Source organism: Pyrgilauda ruficollis, unplaced genomic scaffold (assembly GCF_017590135.1).
Source record: "Pyrgilauda ruficollis isolate IOZ18807 unplaced genomic scaffold, ASM1759013v1 scaffold21, whole genome shotgun sequence".
Lineage (NCBI taxonomy): Eukaryota > Metazoa > Chordata > Aves > Passeriformes > Passeridae > Pyrgilauda > Pyrgilauda ruficollis.
Genome location: NW_024520318.1, coordinates 984939 through 998918, shown reverse-complemented (window position 1 = coordinate 998918; position 13980 = coordinate 984939). Strand labels below are relative to the sequence as shown.

Here is a 13980-nt window from a genome sequence, read left to right as displayed (position 1 = left end):
TTCATTTCAGTGAAGGGAAAATATCGAATCAAAGACTGGTTTGGGATGTAAAGGACCTTAAAGATCTTCCTCTTCCAAGCCCTTGCTGTGGGCCGGGACACTTTCCACCTGACCAGAGCTCCAGAATTCAATTAATGAGCAATTTCAAGCTGCTCCATCTGAATATTTAATTAAAAATTGTTTTTCATTTCCTACCACCATCAGTGTAAGCCTGCAAATGATCCTTCCCTTCCTCCCTCCCTCCTCAGCAGCTTCTCCCTGGGTTTAGTTTTCTATTTTTGCCCCGCCACCATTTCGGAGTTTTGGAAAACATTTCGTCACACGCCTCTTACACATCTCAGCCTGGGGTTGTTTTCCTTTCTCCAGCCTCTACTCCTTTCAAAAAAAAAAACCCCAAGTCAACTCAGAAAATGTATTTAAATACATATATATATATATATCTCCTTGCTGAGAGAGCCAGGGGACAGTGCTGGGATTTGGGAAGGGCACAGGCTGGATCTCCTGTCCTCCAGCTGGATGCCCAAATGGCAGCACTTAAGAACAGGAGTTGTTGGTTTTTTTTTTAATATAAATCAATGCTTCAAATCCCAAACAACAGCCCCTGGCACCATAACAATAATAACTCTGAAGTAGGTTAAAGTTCCCTGGTTGTCACCTTCCTCCCCGGTGCCAGGCTGTGCCTGGCTGCTGGGCATGCCGTGGGCACCTGGCTCTGTGACAGTGGGGACACCCCAGGGACCCTCCTCTCCAGCTGCCCTGCTGGAAGAGCCCCTTGGGATGCAGGAAAAGCAGCTGCTTGCCCAGCTGGGGGATGAGATTTCACCCCAAGGAACGAGGCACGGAGCACACGGGAATTGTGGAGAGGACGGATCCGTCCCAGCAGCCGTCCCCAAGGTCCCCAATCGAGGGGCTGGGGTGGCACGGGGTGGCACAGGGTGGCAGGGACACCCCTCACACGGCTGAGCCAGCCCCAGGAGGGTGGGCAGCCTCAGCCCCCTGCCTGGCCCTGGGGCACAGGGGGCACAGCCAGACCCACGTGCCCACGGTGCTCATCCCCAGCTGCTCCCTGCCTCCAGCATTCCCTGCTTTTACAACGGAAAACTATTTCAATTTGCTCTGAGACCTTTAAGAACATTAAATACCTTTCGGGGGTTTAGGGTAAGCAGCTTTGCCAGGTGCCCTGAGGCCCAAGTGGCTGCCGGCACAGAAATCCCCATGGATGCTCATCTGCTCCTTCCCCAGGGGAGGAGCAGAGCCCGGGCAGCCTGGGGACAGAGGGATCTGCTCTGGCATCTCCAGAAGCTGCTCCTTGGTGCTGCTGCCCAGGGGCACTGCCAGCAGAGGGACAGGGGACAAACCCAGGAGCAGCAGGCAGGGAAAACAAACAGGACATTCCAGGCTTTGATGTGGCTGTGCCCCCCTGCTCACAGCGCGCTGGCTGCTCCAGCCTGACCCACAGGCGATGCCACGAGCAGGGAACACTTTAAGGTCACCTTCTCCTCCAGGAGGGGCTGCCCCAGCCCTGGAAGTGTCTCAGGCCAGGCTGGAGCAGCGTGGGACAGTGGAAGGGAATGGGATGAGCTTTAAGGTGCCCTCCAAGGCGCTCCATGGCTCCCCGTGGGAGAAGCTGAGGCGTGTGTGGTGCTGAGCAGGATGGAGTGGCTCAGCAAGCAGCACCGACAGATGGCCCAGCAGATGCTCTGGGAGGGAAGTGCCTTAGTAGGTGATCCATAAAAAAGGCAGGAAGAAGATGGGAAGTGTCTCCAGCATGCCATTCATAAGAGAAATGTCCCTTTTTTCACCCTGCTGGAGCCTCAGCCAGCGCCACAGCCTGTGCCTGGCTGCCAGGGCTGGCTCTGGGGTGTGGGATCAGCTGTGCCCTGGGCACAGGGGCCCCTCCACACTGCTCAGTGACAGCAGAACGAGCACAGAGGTCACAGCTCCCTCCCAGACACAACACAGAGCCTTCCTTGACCTCAGCAGCTCCTGGAGAAGCTCCTAAGATCCCAGGCTGGTCCCTGACCCGCACTGGGTGGCACCCGCGGGTCACCCTGGGTGGCACAGCCCCACATCCAGCAAGGACAGGGGTACCAGCACTCCTGGCAGAGCTGCAGCTCTGTTTGATTCCCACGGACCATCCACCACAGCCACCTGCCACGGACACCTGCCTTAAATCCAGCCACAAATCCACTTCGTCTGAAGGAGCTGGGAAAAGGAAATACTCCAAATGTTAAAGTCACTCATGGGACAGAAAGGAAACTTTCATTTCCTTCAAAAACATACAAACTCATGTCGTGGCAGGGTAGGCATTGAAACCTTAAATAGGACCTTAAAGGACATCTAATTCCAACCCTCTGCCTGGGCAGGGACACCTTCCATGGAGCAGCCACCAAAATGAGATATTTCACATTCAAACTGCCCCACCTGAACAATTGATTACTAACTGTCTTCCACTTCCTGCCCTCCTCAGCCTAAGCCCTTAGGCCAGGATCAGGCTCTGAAGGTTAACCCTTTCAGGGCAGCTCCCACCAACCTTCCATGGGGGTGTTGTTGTCCGGCCGGTTGGCAAAGACCACGTCCACATATTCCAGCTGCAGCCTCTGGAGAGAAGCCTTCAGCCCTGGGCATGGGAAAGCAGAGACAAGGACAGGCAGGGTCACAGGGAGGCACGGAACAGGGCCAACATGGCACCAACCACAGCTTGCTGTATTTAAATATGTGTATTTTTATACACACACACACAGAACCACTTAGGATGCGAGAGGGATGCTGAATGGTGCTGTGCCATCTGAAGAGGAAAGCACCAGCCTGGCCACACAGAGAGCCCCTCCTTCCCCAGGAATGTGCTTTAGAGCTGCAGGATTTGTGCTGACCAGCCCTGGTTACAGAGCTGTCCCTGCCAGCCTGCCAGGGACTCTGTCAGTGCCCTGCTCCTGCCTGCAGGGAATTCCATCTGAATTTTGCCACAGAGCCTTTCCTGCTCCAGCCCCAGCTGCTGGGGCCATTGCAGGGGGCAGCCCCAGAGGGCAGGATGGTGGCACTGGGGCTGACTGGTGCCACTGGTTATGGGAACAGGTGAAGCACCAGGGAGGGCTTCCCCTGCCAGGGTGAGCTGTGCCCACCCACCCTGCACAGGGAGCTTGGCACAGCGAGCACAAGCCCTTTGCAGCTCAGTCCATAAATGTCCAGGTTTTCAGAGCCTTCCTGCGAGGATCTGATGGGAGATGGCATCAAACCCCTGCAGATATATTTATATATCCATGTATGAGTGTATGAGAGAGGGCGAGCAGAGGATGGGCATTTTATCCAGCTCAAAATTCAGCAAACATTTCCAGCCTGCTCTATTTTGACTCATTCTTCATGAACATTCATAAAAACATTTTGTTCTTGGGAAGATTTGTAGAAAATAACTGTTAAAAATCCTCTTCTCTCTCTCTCACGCACACAGATATATATAAATATATATAAAAATATAAGATATCTCTCATTGACCTTCACGTTGTTTGCTGGGTGTTCTGTGAAATTATCCCAACTCCTGCCAGTGCTTTTCTGTCATTTCACAAAGTAGTCCCACAAGAAATGGAAAATGGATGGGTCTGGGGTGCCTGTGACACATCTGCCACCTCCCTGAGCTCTTTCAGTGCCACTGCCTCACTGAAGCTTATTGAGATGAAAATTCAACAAAACGTTGCTACCAGAAAAGCTTTCTCAGGATTACCTTCCTGGGAAAGTCCCAGGATCCTGATGTGCCTGGATCCTGCACACACTCCAAGATAAACCTCTGCAGGGCAATCCTGGATAAAACTTGCCAGGAGCAGGAAGGAGGAGGATGGAGGAGCCAAAGCTGCACCCCAGGGAGGGGCTGCTGACCCCCACTCACCCCACCTGAGCTGGGCACTGCCCTGGGGCTCCCATTTCCCAGGTGTGCAGCACAGGAAGGAGGAGCTGCTGCCCAGAGGATCCCACCCCTGAGCCCCAGCAGCACGGTCTGCACATCCCAGGGGGCAGGAGGCACAAAGGGGTCACACAGGGACAGGGTCACAGGGGACAGTGCTGGTCCTGGACGTGACCCCCAGCTCCCCAGGCACAGTGGGACAGGGTCACAGGGGACAGCACTGATCCTGGATGTGATTCTCACTCCCCAGACACAGTGGGACAGGGTCACAGGGGACAGCACTGATCATGGACGTGACCCCCAGCTCCCCAGGCACAGTGGGACAGGGTCACAGGGGACACTGCTGATCCTGGACGGGATCATCACTCCCCAGGCAGAGTGGGACAAGGTCCCAGGGGACAGTGCTGATCCTGGACGGGATCATCACTCCCCAGGCAGTGGGACAGGGTCACAGGGGACAGCACTGATCCTGGATGTGACCCTCAGCTCCCCAGGCACAGTGGGACAAGGTCCCAGGGGACACTGCTGATCCTGGATGTGACCCTCAGCTCCCCAGGCACAGTGGGACAGGGTCACAGGGGACAGCACTGATCATGGATGTGACCCCCAGCTCCCCAGGCACAGCTGTGTCCGTGGCACTGCTGTCCCCGTGCTGTGAGCTGAGCCCTGCAGAGCCAGCTCTGGTCCAGCCCTGGCAGACAGGGCCAAGGCTTTGCAGTGCACAAACAGAACACAGAGCTGCTGCTGTCCCCTCTCCTGCAGGAACACGGCCACAGGGACAAGGCAGAGCAGCAGGAAGGGGAGCAGGGATGGGGTCAGTAACCCCAGGATGGGATGGAGCCAGGTGAGCAGAACTGAGCCCTCGAGGAGGAGCAAAGCTCAGCCCTCCAGAGGCTATTTCTGCAGGCTGACATCCTGCCACATCCTCATCCTCACCCCTCCCAGCTCCAAAGGCAGCCCAGGCACCTCTGGCCCCACGGGGAAGGGCTGGGGGGTGCAGGGAGCTCCCCAAACCCAGCAGAGCCCCGGGAATGAGGGGGCAGGGGGCTGCCAGCGCCGTCCATCCCCTGACACTTTTTGAGGGGAACCTTGGGTGCATTCTGGGCATTTCAGGACGAGTTGGGGAGCTGCCCTGCGTGGGACTGGCACAGGGGCGGTGGGATACAGAGCCCCGGGCTGTGGGAGAGCCCTGGAGCAGAGGACAGAGCCCACCCGGGGCAGCCCGGCCCTGGTACCTTCGATGATGTGTTTCCTGGAAAGGCCTCGCTCCGTCTCTGCTCTGCAAGGGAAAAACAGGCACAGCTGGCAGAGGTGCCAACAGCCCGGGAGCACTGAGCTGTGCTCTCATTGAAACACCCCCAAAACTACGGAATCACACGCTGGTTGGGCTGGGAGGGACCCTAAATCCCACCCAGTGCCACCCTGCCATGCAGGGACACCTCCAATTCCCAGGGGAGCACCCTCCCTGGGCACTGGGAAGGGGGGATGCTCCTGTGGGACCACGGCACCCAGCAGGTGCTGGGACAGCACCCCCCAACACGGGAAATTCTCCAAATCAGGGAAAATGGCATACTGTACCTCCAGCCCTTCTTCTTCAGGATGTTCCCCAGGATCACCTCGGCCCTGTGCAGGAAGAGGGCAGCGTGAGGGGGGCAGGGGATGCTCAGTGCCCCCACCCAGCCCGGCTGCAGCTGCCTCTGCCCTCCCCTGGTGACAGTGACCCCCAGCTGGGACAGGTCCATCTAGCACAGAGCCCCCTGTCCCCCACTGCCCCTTCCCAGGTGCCTGACCCTGGGCTGGTCCCTGAGCAGGACACGATGTCCCAGCCCAGCTGGGAGCCCTGTCAGTCACCCCAGTCCCACTCAGCACGGGTGGTGGCCCCCATCCCATCCACAGGCGATGCCCCCCACCCCAGAGGGGGTGTCCCCCCACCCCACAGTGGCTCTGAGAGCAGCCAGAGGGGCTCCCCCCGGGATTCCTGCCTGGAGCTGTCACAGCCCCAGCCATCCACCACCACTGAGAGCCACTTTCCATCTGTTCAGGGTATTTTTCTCCCTGTGCCAACAACAGTGCTGCACTCCAGCCTTGGCTGGGCACGAGAGGCTTTGGGTTAATTGTCTGGGTTTGTTTGATGAGTGCCCCAAACGCAGAGGTTCTCCTGTCCCACTCAGAGATAAAGAGGCTTTCCAAGCACACCCAGAGCCCAGCCCATCAGAGGGGGAGCAGAGAGCCCAAGGAAGGCAGGTGCAGCTCTGCCAGCCCCTCTGGGCACACCCTGCCCACGTGTGCCTGTGCCAGCCCCCCCGGGCACATCTGCCCAGGTGTGTCTGTGCCAGCCCTGCCCAGGTGTGGCTGTGCCAGCCCCCCCGGGCACACCTGCCCAGGTGTGTCTGTGCCAGCCCCTCCGGGCACACCTGCCCAGGTGTGTCTGTACCCCAGCCCCTCTGGGCACAGCCTGCCCAGGTGTGGCTGTACCAGCCCCCCCGGGCACACCCTGCCCAGGTGTGTCTGTGCCCCAGCCCCTCCGGGCACACCTGCGCAGGTGTGTCTGTACCCCAGCCCCTCTGGGCACAGCCTGCCCAGGTGTGGCTGTACCAGCCCCCCCGGGCACACCCTGCCCAGGTGTGTCTGTGCCCCAGCCCCTCCGGGCACACCTGCGCAGGTGTGTCTGTACCCCAGCCCCTCTGGGCACAGCCTGCCCAGGTGTGGCTGTACCAGCCCCCCCGGGCACACCCTGCCCAGGTGTGTCTGTGCCCCAGCCCCTCCGGGCACACCTGCGCAGGTGTGTCTGTACCCCAGCCCCTCTGGGCACAGCCTGCCCAGGTGTGGCTGTACCAGCCCCCCCGGGCACACCCTGCCCAGGTGTGTCTGTGCCCCAGCCCCTCCGGGCACACCTGCGCAGGTGTGTCTGTACCCCAGCCCCTCTGGGCACAGCCTGCCCAGGTGTGGCTGTACCAGCCCCCCCGGGCACACCCTGCCCAGGTGTGTCTGTGCCCCAGCCCCTCCGGGCACACCTGCGCAGGTGTGTCTGTACCCCAGCCCCTCTGGGCACAGCCTGCCCAGGTGTGGCTGTACCAGCCCCCCCGGGCACACCCTGCCCAGGTGTGTCTGTGCCCCAGCCCCTCCGGGCACACCTGCGCAGGTGTGTCTGTACCCCAGCCCCTCTGGGCACAGCCTGCCCAGGTGTGGCTGTACCAGCCCCCCCGGGCACACCCTGCCCAGGTGTGTCTGTGCCCCAGCCCCTCCGGGCACACCTGCCCAGGTGTGGCTGTGCCAGCCCCTCCGGGCACACCTGCCCAGCTGTGGCTGTGCCCCAGCCCCTCTGGGCACACCTGCCCAGGTGTGTCTGTGCCAGCTCCCCTGGGCACACCTGCCCAGCCCTGCCCAGCTGTGTCTGTGCCAGCTCCCCCGGGCACACCTGCCCAGCCGTGCCCAGCTGTGGCTATGCCAGCCATCTGTTACTACAAGAGGGTTTTGACATCCAAAATGAGACTTTGCCAGAATTCCCTTTGGGATTAAATGGGTTTAGGATGGGGTGAGCTGGCTCAGGGGGTGGTGCAGCTCCAGGAGAGCTCCTGCAGCCAGGCAGGACAGGGCACCTGCTCCCAGGGTGGGACTGGCACAGGCAGCTGCCCAGGGCAGCTCCCAGGGGAGCTGTGGTGCCAAAACACAGAGCTGGATTCAAATCATGGGATGGTTTGGGTGGGAAGGGACCTTAAATCCCATCCAGTGCCACCCTGCCATGGCAGGGACACCTCCCACTGTCCCAGGCTGCTCCAGCCCTGTCCAGCCAGGCCTGGGACACTGCCAGGCCCTGAAATCTGAAGCTCTTTCCAAATCAGAAATCATTTTCCAAAGCTTCAATTTGACGAATTGGAAAAGAATCCGTGATGCTGCCACAACACATCATTTGGGGAATGAAACTCTCCTTAAATATGTACTTCAGCATTCAGCATCCTGAAAGCCAAAATTAGAAGTAAAAAAAAAAAAAGAAGACATAAAAAAGAGAACTATTTCTTCTGACAGGAAAGATTTCCAAGCCAAAGTGACTTTTCCCTAGGAACTTTTCCATGCAGCCGATGTCCAGTGCCAGCCCAGCCCAAGGGCACTGCTTTCTCCAGGCTGGCCCCTAAAGCTGCTGCAGTTTAGGCTCAGTTGCTGACTCTGGTCTATTATTAGGACAACTTGGGGCATTATCTCTTTGTGATCATTGCTTTAAAAAAAAAAAAATTAAAAAATCCTGTGGTGGAAGCAGCGTGTGGCTTTAACCAGATCATCAACCAGTTTGGGGTAGAAGAGACCTTTAAAGGTCAGCTGGTCCAAGCCAAGGAATTCCCACAGGAACATGATTTCTGTATCCAGGTTTTGCATGCATGTCTTTATTTCAGGAATACAGACCTCCCAAGGCAGGGGGAGAGGCAGAGGGAGCTGGGGCAGCTGCAGGTCCCACAGAGACATCCCTGCTCGCTGGGCTCAGCAGGGCTGTGCGCCCCTGGGGCTCCTGCCAGCCTGCCACAACGTCCCCCTGAGCCCAGCACAGCTCCTCCTCACTCCTGCAGACTGCACGGAACCCCAGGTGCCAAATTCAGCCACCGCCTGCGCGGATGGGGCAGAGCTCTCACAACTCCCTGCTCTGACTTAGGAGGGCTCAGGCTCCCAGCTGGGGCTGGGAAAACCAGCTGAAAAACCCCACTGAAAACCCAGCGAGATTCCCCCAGCCCCGGCAGCGTGCCAGGCCAGGCTGGACACGGCTGGCAGCACTGGGGCAGGGGGAATGTCCCTGCCATGGCAGGGTGGCACTGCCCCTCCCAAGCCACCCCACCAAAGCAGGGACGCGACAGCACAGGGACTGCAGTGCAGGGCCGAGCTCTGGTGCTGCCAAGGGGCACAAACTGCAGCTCCCCTGCCTGCCTGCACTCGAAAAGATGCAAAAGCTGCTGCCAGAGCCTCATCAAAGAGGGACGGGGTCCCTGGGACACGGACCCCGAGCAGGGGTGGAAGCGCTGGGGCAGCTTTGATCAGCCCTGCTCAGAGCACAGCCACCCGTCGTCCCTGGCAGCTGGAGCTCGCCCTCTTTCCCTCAAAAAAAGGCCAGTCTGAATTTTTTAATACGTCAGGTTTCTCTCAGTGCAAATAAAGCTATTTAAAGATGCACAAAGTGTGAGTTCAAACTGCAACTCCTGACTTCCTGCAGAACAACCCGAGCTGGAAAAGCCAAGTTTGCCACAGATCAGAGATGAAATGGGAACTAAACAAATGAGCAAAGAGCTCACATTTTCTAGCTGGTTTTGTATTTTCTTTAGCTCTGTAAGGACAACAATAATGGGACAGGAGTACCCCTGCTGCACCTTGCTGGCTACAGACCTCAGGAGAGGTATTTTCTCTGATTATTGGAGTTTAAATGCTCTGGTCCTGCACAACAAAGATAAAACTGAAACCTGTTTTCATTTTATCTTTAAGCTTCTTCATGCAGATAAAAAAAAATAACCAAATGAAGCCTGATTTCCATGTTAAAGCTTCAGAGGTGTTATTTTTACAGGAATGCATTAAAATGTGTTTGTACCAAAAAATGGGTTGAGACTGTTTATCTCAAAGAGATTTTTTTTTCCCCTTTTGCATAAGCAGCACACAGGTGCACAGGTGAGAAGGAAGAGGATTATTCATCCTCCCCACAGAGCGCACATCCTCTCAAAATTCACCTTCTGACACAAAGCACGTCCCACTGAGTGACAACGTGCTCGGGGAGAGCAGCCTGAGAGCTCAAAGCAGAACAACAGGCACCTTAAAGCTCCTGAAATGCAAGGAAGGAATCCCTGGGCAGCCTGCCCGAGGGCCCCCTGTGCCCACCCTGTGCCCCCAGACCCAGCTGGGGCACACAGCACCAGCAGAGCACACGGGTGGGGATTCCAAGGGCTCTTCATCCCCACGAGCATCACAAAAACCAGGCAGGGATGAGTTTGGGCTCAGCAGGGTGAGCTCCAGAGCACCAGGGGTGGCTGGGGAAGGGAAGGGCTCTGCTTCAGGAGGCAGGAGCAGGGAAGGCTCCCCCACCAAAGCAGAGGCACGGCGTGCCACAGGCTGCTCCCCTCCCTCTGCAAAGGAAAAAAGGCAAAAAAAAAAGCACAAGGCACATTTGGCATTTCAAACAACAGCCAAGGATGATTCACAACCTCAGCCAACACACTCATTTGGGAAGAAAAATATACTGGAGAAAGATAGATGTTTTTTTTAATTGCTCCTTTCCCCTTTCCAAATCACTGTCTCTCTCTCACCTACCCCAACCCTTGCCCATCACCTTCCTCCCTCCTGCCTTGAAAAGGTTTTCCAAGTGGATATCCTCTCCTCCAAGGGGAATTCCTGCACGAGGCCCTGCTTTGGCTCCATCTCACCAAGCCCAGCAGGGCGTGGTGCCAGAGCAAAGCCCACCTGAGCAGTGTCACAGCACTGCCAGCACGAGTGTCACCCGTGCAGGAGCAGAGGGCTGAGCCCCCAGCCCGTGCTGCTGCTGCTGCCAGGCATGGTGCCCGTGCCAAACCTCACCCCCAGAGCAAGGACCAAGGGGAGAGCAGCACCTGCCCCCTCTGGGCTCACAAAACACCATTTCTGCAGCCACCTGGGACCTCCTGTCCATGGGATTGGGGATATTGGCATGGCAGCTTTGTCCTGCTCCTTTCCCTGAGGTCAAGGCTCTCTCAAAACCTGCAGGAGCCCAAGGCAGGGTCCCCCTGAGCTGCACAGGTGAAAAACATGACCTGGCATTCCCTGGAATCACGTTTCACCAAGGAAAGAGGCTGGCAGCAGCCCAGGACCAGGCTGGCAGATCCCCAGTGGAAGGCTCACCTGGAGGAAACTCATCCAAGCAGGAGGTGGGAGCTCAGCCCTGGCAGGAGCAGGACCCAGCACTGGGATGCTCCCAGGGAAGCTCAGCCTGGCTGAGCAGCCCCAGCTCCCAGGAATGATGCCCAGCCATGCTCTGAGGGGCTCAGGGCCCTCCCAGACAGCCCTGCCAGCAGAGGAGCTCGCTCCCCCGAGCCAGGAGGAGCAGGATGTCCCCAAAGGGTCCCTGCTCTCAGCCCTGCCCACCCCGGATTTCTGCCCCACTTCCCCTTCTCCTCCACTTTTCATCCTGCAGGATGAAGCGCACTCCCACCTTGCTGAGATTTTGCGAGGCTTTTGAGGAAGACTGCTGAGCCTTCAGAAACTTTAGTGAGCCCTAAATTGGATTTTCATGCTGCAGAGAACACAGGGATACACATTTATCTCTTAGGGAACTGCAAGAGAGAAGGCATTTAGGAAAGTCAGAGAAGCCAGAGCTGGGAGCAGACACCTGGGGGATCTGCAGAGGGACAGGTGGCACAAGGGGGAGGGTTTTAAACTGAAAGAGAGGAGATTTAGATCAGATCTTGGGGAGAAATCCTTCCCTGGAGGGCGGGCAGGCCCTGGCACAGCTGCCCAGAGCAGCTGTGGCTGCCCTGGATCCCTGGCAGTGCCCAAGGCCAGGTTGGACATTGGGGTTTGGAGCACCTGGGACAGGGGAAGGTGTCCCTGCCATGGCTGGGAGAGAACAGGATGAGCTTCAAGGTCCTTCCAACCCAAAACAACCATCCAGAAGAAAAGGTGCTGTGCAGCAAGAGGAACACCTGCCCACTGCAGGGAATTTGGATTTCTGGATTCTGGGTTTGAGGCTTGCAGCTCCCTCTCCCTGCTCCCGGGGCAGGGGCTCAGGGCTGTGCTGGAGCAGGAGGAGGTGCCCAGCAGCTCCCAGCCCCTGCACAGCTGCACTCACAAAGCCTCTGTATATTTAGATGCTGCTGCAGTTCCACTTCAAATCAAAGAAAAGCTCTGCAAAACTGCTTGTTGTTTTGGTTTTTTTTTTTTCCTTTTCCTGCTGCTACTTCCTTCCCGTGGCTTTCTCCCCCACCCCACCAGCAGCACTTGGGGAAGCTGTGAGGCTGATAAATAAAACTGATAAATAAAACCTCTGCACAGACCAGACCAGTCCTTTCCAAGGCTGGGCTATTTTAACCAGAAGAGCTCTTGGCAGAGCAGGGCCTGCTTCTCCCACTTGTGCTGCAGGGTGACTTTCACAATTCCCTCTGGTTTAACCCCTGGGGGCAGCCAGCCCTGGCAGGGATGATCAGGCAGAGCCCCCCAGCTCCTCCCCTGCCCCAGGCAGCAGCACCCCCACCCTGGCAATGCCCACCTGGGCAGGCGACCCCCTGGAACTTACCCCAAACACTCTCTGCTCTCACAGCCTGTGCTCTACCAAGCTCCTGCTTTCCAACAAACAGCCCCAAGGCCTTATTTTTGTGTCTGAACGGCCTGAGCAGAATAATCACAGAATCGTGGAATGGTTTGGGCTGGAAGGACCCTAAAGCTCGTCCCATTCCATCCCTCTGTTGGGCAGGGACACTTCCCAGTAGACCAGATTGACCTGACCTAATAATAATAATATTATTATTATAACTGGACTTCTCAAAGAAAATTCCAGTAACTACCCACCCAAATTGCACCCAGGATGGAAATTTCCTGATGACTAAAGCCAGGCATGCCATAGGTTGTGAGCCTAGAGACAGCAGTGTTTCCCTGACTATTCCACAGGTTTAAAGCTTGCTGCAGACTCCTTGGACCTGTGGGTACATCAATTGATTTAAATACTCTGAGTAAGTGTAGAATGAACACTGCCATCTCAGATTTGTAATTAGCTTAGATTCATAATTAAGCTACTGTTGTGCTTATAGCAAATCCTATTGAGTCACTTTATAAATGTTAAATTAGTCAACTGATTAAGCCCTGCTATTGTTGTGTTGATGGAGCATTGCTAAGCCCTCCAGACCCGAAGCACTGATCAGTCTGAGGCTGAGCCTGGCACTGGGGCTGCTCTGAACCCCAGGGCTCCAGGGGAGGGTCTCCTCCCCTCTGCACCCCCCTTTCTGTGGGCCAGCATCCACTTCCACCACTGCAGACTGATTTTAACCTCATTTCCCTCCACGTGCTCTGTCTGCGTAGCAATAAACCAAAATGCGCCATCAAACTCCACAATTTCATAAATTCCTGCTCAGCCTGGGCTGGCTGCTGCCTTCCTAGCCATTCTTTAAGGAGCCTGAGGTGGTTCTGCAGCTCCTGTGGCAGCACTGCGGCCCCCGGGAAGCAGGAATGGGCTGGGGGGCTGTGCTGGGGCACAGCTCCATCCCTGGGGCTGCACCGTCCTGGTGCCCAGCCTGGCACTGCCGGAGGAGCTCACAGCAGAGCTCAGCCTCCTCCTCCTCCCTGCGGGGCTCGTCTCCATCACACAACGCGATCTCGTGCCCCAGGGGCTGCACTTCAGAGCATTTCTCTGAGTAAAGGCAGCAGGAGCTCTCCAGGAGCAGAACCCTTCCCCAGGAAACAGCACAGGGGGGATGGAGCATGGCTATGGAATTGTGTGCTGCTGCAGCCAGGGGGAAACAGGGCACACAGGGGATGGGACGCACGGGATGGAGCTCTGCCCGAGCCCAGCTGGCCCTGGGGACACTCCGTGGGGTCCCTGCACTGCTCCTCGCAGGGACGGGGCACACCAGAGGGTCCCACAGCTGCCCCGGAGGGCTGGCACAGGGGCCAGAGGTACTCACCCAGCCCCAGGCACGACACTCGCAGCCCGGACTTGCCAAGGTTTCTGGAAGGAAAAGAAAACAGAAAATGCAGGTCAGCCCCTGAGGGACACACAGCACAACCCCACGGGAAGCCAGCAGCTGGAGGGGACAAGGCACAGCTTTTGCCCAGATGTGTTTTCCTCCAAAAGGGGCAGATCTCCCACGGTGGGACCTGGGCACCCAGGCTGGGGAGGGGTGGGTGTGCTTCCATCCTCCTCCTCCTCCTCCCTGAGTGCTCAGGGCTGGCAGTAAACCCCAACACATTCAGCTGTAGCTCACACCCACCAACACCACCAAGGTTTGGGGTCCCACAAACCTTCCCTGCACTTGCACAGCAGCCCAGAGTGCTTTGGGTGGGAAGGGCCTTGCAGCTCATCCCGTTCCCCCCCTGCCACGGGGCAGGATCAGGAATAAATCCCTGCCCATCCCTCTGCTGCAGGCACCTCGAGCAGT

The 13980-nt window shown here is 57.4% G+C and overlaps 1 protein-coding gene across 1 annotated transcript in view; it reads right to left on the bottom strand.

Moving 5' to 3' along the window:
• LOC121353823 (voltage-gated potassium channel subunit beta-1-like) overlaps window positions 1-13980 on the bottom strand; it is a 56565-nt gene that overhangs the window by 6939 nt on the left and 35646 nt on the right. The window contains exons 2-5 of the mRNA XM_041467983.1: window positions 13428-13550; window positions 5474-5518; window positions 5131-5174; window positions 2534-2620 (exon numbers count right to left, since the gene is read on the bottom strand). Of these exons, the coding sequence (XP_041323917.1) occupies window positions 2534-2620; window positions 5131-5174; window positions 5474-5518; window positions 13428-13550 (299 nt within the window). The remainder of the gene's footprint in view (window positions 1-2533; window positions 2621-5130; window positions 5175-5473; window positions 5519-13427; window positions 13551-13980) is intronic.